General features: G+C 39.2%; 2 protein-coding genes across 3 annotated transcripts; both read left to right on the top strand.

The window, feature by feature from the left end:
* Positions 1 to 375: 375 nt before the first annotated feature.
* LOC131781174 (tropomyosin-like) lies at positions 376 to 1,159 on the top strand. The gene has a single exon (XM_059097815.2). It carries the CDS (start codon positions 376 to 378, stop codon positions 1,108 to 1,110), a length of 735 nt encoding a protein of 244 aa, XP_058953798.1. The 3' UTR covers positions 1,111 to 1,159.
* A 2,057-nt stretch (positions 1,160 to 3,216) lies between these two features.
* Positions 3,217 to 8,027, top strand: LOC131781209 (uncharacterized). 2 transcript variants are annotated; one of them, XM_059097857.2, is made up of 6 exons: positions 3,217 to 3,280; positions 4,294 to 4,387; positions 4,907 to 5,167; positions 5,671 to 6,045; positions 6,611 to 6,660; positions 7,130 to 8,027. In XM_059097857.2, the coding sequence occupies exons 2-6, from the start codon at positions 4,312 to 4,314 to the stop codon at positions 7,298 to 7,300; spliced, it is 933 nt and encodes a 310-aa protein (XP_058953840.1). In that variant the 5' UTR covers positions 3,217 to 3,280; positions 4,294 to 4,311; the 3' UTR covers positions 7,301 to 8,027. The 2 variants fall into 2 exon arrangements, with proteins under 2 accessions (XP_058953840.1, XP_058953839.1); XM_059097856.2 differs by lacking the exon at positions 3,217 to 3,280 and adding an exon at positions 3,416 to 3,474.
* The last annotated feature ends 58 nt before the right edge of the window (positions 8,028 to 8,085 follow it).

Genomic DNA, 8,085 nt, shown 5'->3' with positions numbered 1-8,085 from the left:
TACATCAGTAATACATCGATAATTTTTTTTTGTTGGGCGCAACTGTGCGTTACGCGCAAATGGACTTCGACTAACATTTTTCAGACAGAAAAAGCGAGCTGAGGGTGTATACGTAGTTAGCCCAAAGAAATGTAGTTTTGTATGGCAGTATTCCCATCGATTTAATAAAATGTCACATTTCTACGATAAGGGATTGTAGTCAAAACCTCAAATGTTAATATCATCTTAAGAGTAGGAAAATCAAATCGAACTAAACCTTACTCAAGCTCCAATTAACATGATTAACAAAAGTGATAATTGTCGTGCAATGCAAAGCTAATTGTGACGTCATGCGCGCATTTCATCCTAAGCCTGTGTTTTAGGAAAGCGTCGAACATGGCAGAGAGACTACGGCAAAAAATCACGGAATTAAAAATTCGTTTGGATCAGGCCGAAGCCAGGAGTGAGTGTTTTAAGGAGAGCTTACATGAAGTTGACAAACGAATCGACTGCGCCGAAGCTACAGCAGCAGCGTTGCGGCAGCAAGCCACATTGACTGAGGTTGAGATAAAGAGGATATCGTCTCGTTTGGAGAATATCGAAGGACAGTTGTGGTCAACTGGCGAGACTTTGAAAAGGAACGAACGGGCAATGGACAATCTAGCCAATGAGGAAGTTCAAATGAACGCAAAACAGAACACACTGCACGAAAAATTGAAAACTGTAAAAGACTCAGTGACTATTAACGAATCCAAGTTGAGCGAAGCCTCTCGTCGGATTAAAGTGGTTGAACTGCAGAAGAAGCTCGCGGAGAAACGTTGTCAGCGTTTGTCAGAGCTAGAAGGTCAGCTTCACGCCAGATTATCAGAAGTCAACAAAACCGTGGAGGAGTTGCAGTCGAGTCCACGACAGGGGATGAGTGAAGAAGAAGAACAGGCCCTCAACGAAAAAATCGAAGATCTTAAAAACAGCTACATAGAGTCTGAGGCTAAAGCTGAATTGGCGCAAAGAAAAATAGCTGCGCTAAGCTACAAACGCAACGAACTGCAGAACGAACTTCAGGAAATCACTGAGAAAAAACAGTGGGTGAAAGACGAATTAAAAAGGGTGTATAATGACATTGGTCTATAACCACATAGAAACTAAGCATGGTACATACTGGTTTTTCTGCACATTTAACCTGTTGTCAAATTGTAATGATCGTGGTATGTTAAATCAATTATTGACAAAATGTCATCCGTCAGAGGTTTGCTAAGCTGAGACTACTGTCACGCATTTTAACGTTACTCGTGGATGGACGGTGAAGTCACTTTCGCGCTATAAAGACAAGACCTTAAAAAATATAGTCCACATACAATAAAAATACACTTCACTCCAAAAGAATTGTTTTTGTCATTGATTTTTTTCCATATCTTTCCCTTTTCTAAGACATAGTTTATTAACCGTTTAACTCCCAAGAGCTAACTGTTAATGTTTCCCTCTAGCTGCTACACATTTCCTTGGAATTAATTACGAGGATTTGGTGTTAGATCGAGATAACTTCTACCTGATAAGTTTAAGTACTCTCATTACCTATTTGTTGGATAACGTATGGATATTAAAATGAAAAGTTACATCTTAATCACTTCTCAGAGTTTAAGGGTAAAAGAAATAACCTACTATGACATACAGGAGTGATACAGGAGCAAGATATTCACAGCAACGTCCAAAATCTCAATGATTTTCCTAAAAAGTTAATACGTGCCGTGAGTGGAGCTTCTCGTCTTCTCGCATGGGACCATTTCCGTTGATTTGTGGATCTTCTGATTGATATCCTTCCGGTATCCTTTCAGGTGGGTGCTATTTTATGATGTCTGAATTTTTTTTTTTGTTGTTGTTGTTGTTTCTTTGTGCAAAATTACCTTCAAACTGAATGAAACCACTTATTATTAGCTTGCTCGAGGAATCATAGCACTTTTCCGTCTACGATCGTGAGATTGTGCGGATCAAGTACGCGAGAGCGAGCGTGGAGGAGGAGCAAAAACAACACTTTCTGCGTTCCATAAATTCCCCCGCGGCTCTCAGCTTGTTTGCGCTCTGGATGATAATGTGAGAAAGAACAAGGTTTGTTGGAAAAAAACAATAACAACAGCAGTCCCTCTGTGTTCGCGTTAACTAAACACCCCGCAGTTCCTATCTACTTGTCTGGATGATAATCTGAGAGAGTAGAAGATTTGTGAACTTTCCGGGTTTGGTAAGTAAAAAAAAACTTCAAACTGGAAGGATAAGCTAAAAATAAAATTTCTAAGATGAATAATCCTGAAGAATCTCCTTAAGGTTGCAATGCACCCTATAGAAACCACCTTGTGAAGAGTCCGCTGGTAGGCAGGTATTGCCGACCTTATATTGATTTTTATCCGATACAAGCTTTTGAACAAAACCGATCATAAATTACTTGACTTTCTTATGAGCATGAAGGTCAGTTCCAGACCATAATTCGCCAAACGTTCAACCTGACCGGCCGGTGGTATGGGCATGTCACGTGTGCGGGTACCAGATTTAAATAAAGAAATGTTAACCTGTCTCCTAAAAATATATACTAGTATAAATAAATATATACATCTAATTTTTATTGTAGAGCTTGTACAATTTATTGATGATCTATAAACGAAAGTTTGCCTTCTTGCATTGCTAGGCTAAGTGTCTGATAATTCTTTTGAGCTGTTTGTAAAGGAGCTTAACCTGAAATTAAATCTTAGAAATTGAGAGTGGTTGCTCAATATAATAAACATTTCAAACCTCCTACTTCACTTTCATCTCTTCTAGAAGAGCCATATACATGAGAGGCCAGATATTTTGACAGAAAATATGACCTAAACTTCTTGTAATTGATGGTCTTTTTTTCTTACTTTTCATGGAGGTTAATGTGCAGTTTTCAGCGCTCACGAATTACGTATCGATACAGACGACTCGAGAAAGGACTCTTTAACAACAAAATTACTGATCCTTGTACTCTAGGCTCTAACTTACAAAACACCACACTGATTGTTCGAGAAATAAGGCCGTTCACTCTGTCAGGCATCGCAGCTTTTGATATCTTCGAAGGCAAAAGAGCGGGAAATGTTTCGCGCCATTATCTCACGAAGGAGGTATGTTGTGATGCGATATACCTGGAACTTTGCCACCCTATCTCGCTCTCTGATTGGGTGATGCAAAGGGCGTGAACAATCAGCGCGTTGAAATGCCAAAAACAAGATAAATCTATCCCATGACGTCATGTTTCTTCTCTAAGAGAGCAATATGGTGGAAGTGAATTTCCTAGGTAAGTTTTACAAATCCCACTAAAATAATAATGCTTAAAAAACTGGCGTAGTTCTGACGATCATTCCAATTTTGATGCAACTCTCTTTTCACAGATACTACTTCTACTGTAGTTATCTATGTAATAGCGTTCGAATCAAAAATCAAAAGGTCACATTCGGGAAAAACGCGGTCATCGAGAGCTTCGTCTACTGGGTAATATTATTCGCTTTGCAAAAACAAAATAGTACTAGAAAATGTCCGTTTTCGTTTTCTCTTGGTTTTCATTTCCCGAGCTCTTTCTTATCGCTGATTTTTAACTAAGTCGATTTGTTGCGGGAGAATTGGACCATGAAGGGCTCCATTTCTATACAGGTGGCAAATCTAATTAGAAAAAAATATATCTGGAGAAATTTCCTTCTTTTATGGCCGGAAGGACCTTGATTTCCCTTCGGTATGTACAGCGAAGTAGACAAACCTTCCAGCTAATACAAGTGTTGTTCGTTAACGTTTTCCACGTGCTCGTACAAACGTAGGATGGTTGAGTGGCTGCCCAAACAAAATTTAAGAAACCTAACTTTACTAATGGTAACTGGATAAAGGAAAACACTTTCACGCATTCCAACTTCATTTTTTAGAGCAAAAATGGAGCAGTCCAGCCAGAAATATTTTCTTTAAAGTAGAAAAGTATGAATAATATAAATATAACACTATAAGGTTTAGCGGACCTGATCTGAGACTGAAAAATCATCGCATAAGACACAAGCAGGGCGATCATTTCATTCATGCTTCGACGGGCATTGAGATAGACGTGGTGAAAATTTCAACTAAACTGCCCCAATTATAAAATCATTGTATCCCGTTGAAAAAGTGATCACAGAAAACGTTTCCCAAGACTTTCTATGCAACTAAAAGAACTCAACCAAAACGCAGGTAGTAAGAACCTCTCTCAAATTCACCTAAAAAACAGTTGGGCTCTACGAAAAAGCCAAACGCGAGCTAAGTAAACTAATCTACTTTCTATGATACATTCAGATAAGTGATTGACAAGACATGAGACTACGGGAAGACATGAGGTACTGGTGCCTTGTGCTGTTCACCTTATACCTGGCTACTGTGAACGCTGAAGGTGAGTTTTGTTCACTTAATTACCAACTGTCGTGAGGCGACCTATCTGTTACCATAACTTAATACAAATATGCTTTGACCCCTTTGCTTACTTTGGATGTGAACATTAATCAGCATCCTTTTGATTTCTCTACCACCTTTAATTTTGCTCACCAATTGACGAAGAGTAGTGAAATTTACTTATCCCCTCTAATTCATATTTCCTATTTACGACAAATGCAAAAGGCCCACATGGTTGCACATGCGGTTAAAAGGTAGACAGAAAAAGTTAAAATTCTCATCAAATTAGTTTTATCACGATTTTCTCAGATCTGTGCGATGTCACTTACAGGGTTATCAGAAAAAAAAGATCCACATCATATGGTCAGATTAAAGTAAAGGATTAGGAAAACAGTAAGAAATGAATCCAAACACAAAAGAAGGAGAACTAAAGCTATTCTTATTTTTACCAATGCATATGAACATTGGATCCTTCCTCGTTAAAGTGAAGAGATACATTGGGAATTTTCTTTTATTTCAGTTCAATGGCCAGGTGGGACATACGGTTTACCTATGCCTACTACAGGCTGTCCCTCAGACGGAGTCACTGAATGGAAGACAGGTTGGACTTATCATGACACAGAGGACGACAATAATGAGAACCAGCGGTCAAACATTTTCCACATGCCTGGGAACTTTTCAGCGCATGGTATTCAGCAGAAATTCTGCTTGAAAGAAAGTAATAATGGAGACAGTGGCAGCGAAATTTGGCCCGAAGGAAAATACTGCCTTTATAAGAAAGGTAAGAGAGTTTTTAAAAAACCCAAGCAGAGTTATCCGTACGTGTCTCATCATGTATTCAATTATTCAGAGTCAAAACAATATTTGTCTTTAAACTTGATCATATGTGATCAAGCTGTAGCAGATTGCTGCTCTTTTACTTTGTTCGCTGAGTCAACTGGTTGCGTTGAATTGTTTTTCAACTTGTTGTTGAAAACGTAAATAAACCGCCTCGGTCAGCGAGTTTTGAGAAGCTGATTTTTCAAGTGCTAACCATTCTTCGGACAAATTTGGGTTTCAATCACCCTCCCAAATGGCACAGCATTGTTTCTCTGAAGCTAACGACAACTGTCATATAGTAAATTTAATTACCAAGATAATCGGCGGTAAGACATGAAGATAGACAGTCAGACAGACAGACAGGCAGACAGACAGACAGCCGTGAATGCGTTACAACCAGCATAAACTAAAACATGGAACGTGAATGTTATTAAAATAACGAATGATGATGTTTTCCCTTTTCAGGTGTATGTCCGAACGGACTAAAGGAAGGCTTCATCCGTTGGGACGACGAACAATCAGAAATAGACTTTCAAGACAAACATTTCGGAGACCTGCCCGATGGAGTCTACGAGAAATCCCACACAACAATAAAATACTGCTGTAGTACAAAGGGAAACGTCAATAATCCAATTCAACTCCCCGCTCTGAGACCCTTCTATCTTCTCACCTACGACTCAGCCCAGTGTCAGAAAGTGGCGGGAACCAAAGTTACAAGCGAGTTCATCAAGTTTGATGATGATGATCAAGGGAATACTGATGCAGCAGATGGGGCACATCCTTATGGACCCAGTGAAGACCCCTTCAACTTAAAGATTTACTATTGTTATTATGAGCCGGGTAAGTGTACAGCATGATTCAGGCGAAAAGGAAAAGTCTGCTTTGTGATGCAGCGTAATGGATCAAATAGGTAAAGGTATCCTGCGTAAAAGGCTGACTCGCATAGCTGCCAGAACGAATCCTTATTTTGATAGTATAGAACGACCACGGGGTTTTAACAATATCTATTGGTGGATGTTGGTAAATCGCTGATTACCCTTAGTGTGTCGTCAGAGAATTTGCTTGTACCTAGTTATACCCCAAGATGGAGAGAGGCACAGTAAGAGGCTATGGTTTTTTTAAAGAACGCATCATAGGCACCGAGTAACGTGACCATCGAGTCTCCCAGAACATAGATGCTAAAGGAATAAAGAACCTCCCCTCCTCCTCCCCCCCTTCATTTTGGGGAAGGCATATACAAGACGCCATTAAATTTTAGGAATGTGTATATTTCCTTTTCAATTTTCGTTCTACTTAAAGATCAACAAAGATTTTATGGTTTTTCCAAAAAGACGACTGCTTGTGAAAGTCTATGAAAGGCTGCGATAACTAAATTGACTGATGACAACTGATCGTTGATTTACAGGGCAAGAGAGTGAAGATGATTTAGGAACCGGAAAGGATGTTAAGAGCAAGGTAGGGATTTCAAATTAAGCATCATACAAAGTTTCGTTTTAGCTTTCGTACAATCTTGTTCTTTGTTTCTGCATCCTTATGCCAGAAACGGTTGAATGTTTTCCGTCATTTCTGCCAAATTTGAAACCAACAAATGAGTAGCCCAAATGAAACAATTTGCTCAATTCTTCTTTCTTAATTGAGTGTCAGATGACAAAAAGCCAAAAACCACAACTAATGAAATCACAATAGCTGATCAGAACAAAGTAATTACATGCCCGCTGCCTGACGTGCGTAAAGACGCGGATAACGAAGTCGCAGTTTGTTCAAGTTTGCTTCTGCTTGATAGAGAAGTTGGAGCAAATTTTCGAAGCCAAATACTGAGTGAAGTATGGCAAAATAACAAATTCTACGCAAAACAGACAAGCCTTGAAGATGAAGCTCGCGCTTTATTGAACTAACATTGACAAAGCCAGCTCTTTATCCTTAGATTCCAACAGGCAAGACTTCCAGTTCTGGTTTAGCCGTAGCCATCGGATGTGGTGTCGCAGGAGCCATTGTGGGAACCGCCTCTATTGCATTTGCCACGAAAAGAATCCTTGCGCACAGAGCACGCGCAGCATATGACCTCATTGATGATCCACAGCCTGACGGACCATGATGACATGAGATGAGAAGTCACCACCCAAATAGGAAATCACAATGTTCATTCGTCCCTAAACATTACTTCACCAAATAGAAGTGAAGAGTTTGTTTGTGGGAAAGAAAATAAATAAGAGTCACCTGACTTTCTTTCCCTAAAAATCAAACCTCGCTATGAACTCGAAATTAAACAAGTATTCTTTTTTGGCGTTTTTTTGGTTAAACACATTTCGTACCCACAGGCAGAAATATCAGAAATGGATCAAAATTATTAACTCGGAGTTTGGTACCATAAATATCGCAGTTTGTCATTCGTTTCTCGTGGTTTTAAAAATTTCCTCAAGGAAGGAGAATTGACGTAGCTAGTCGAATGTTTTATGTAAAAAGACGAAGACGAGTCGACAGTAACTAAAAAATTGCTCTGGCAAAATTCACAGACAGAAGTATGGTAGTTTACGTTCATCGTTAAAAGTTGTAAAATACGTTAAGAGTTTCATTTTCTAATATGCCGGTTGCACACGCTTGTAGTGTCAGATGTTCTCAAAAAGTGACGTAGAAAACGGTTCTGTTAGGTTTACCAACAGGAGGGTAGTAGAAGAGAAATAGTAAGTTGTATATAGCGGAACCAAACTAGTGACATATGACAGTTGCTTAAATTAGTCTGCAGCGACGACAATGGTCTGAGTTTGTTATACAATGTACAGTGACGGTCACAGAGGAGAATAAACTTTTCTTTTTAGACGAAATTTACGCTCCATAGTTTGCATTATAGCACTAAAGACTCAAATGAACTGAAGAGAAAAA

The sequence above is a fragment of the Pocillopora verrucosa genome, chromosome 1, assembly GCF_036669915.1.
Source record: "Pocillopora verrucosa isolate sample1 chromosome 1, ASM3666991v2, whole genome shotgun sequence".
NCBI lineage: Eukaryota > Metazoa > Cnidaria > Anthozoa > Scleractinia > Pocilloporidae > Pocillopora > Pocillopora verrucosa.
The sequence above is the reverse complement of the archived record's forward strand: the minus strand, read 5'-3'. Positions and strand labels throughout refer to the sequence as shown.

Excerpts from the sequence above, each read along its gene's own strand:
- LOC131781174 (XM_059097815.2), top strand. The coding sequence starts at position 376 with ATGGCAGAGAGACTACGGCAAAAAATCACGGAATTAAAAATTCGTTTG.
- LOC131781209 (XM_059097857.2), top strand. The coding sequence starts at position 4,312 with ATGAGACTACGGGAAGACATGAGGTACTGGTGCCTTGTGCTGTTCACC. Across the intron at positions 4,388-4,906 it reads GGCTACTGTGAACGCTGAAG|TTCAATGGCCAGGTGGGACA; the intron begins GTGAGTTTTGTT and ends CTTTTATTTCAG. Across the intron at positions 6,661-7,129 it reads GAAAGGATGTTAAGAGCAAG|ATTCCAACAGGCAAGACTTC; the intron begins GTAGGGATTTCA and ends CTTTATCCTTAG.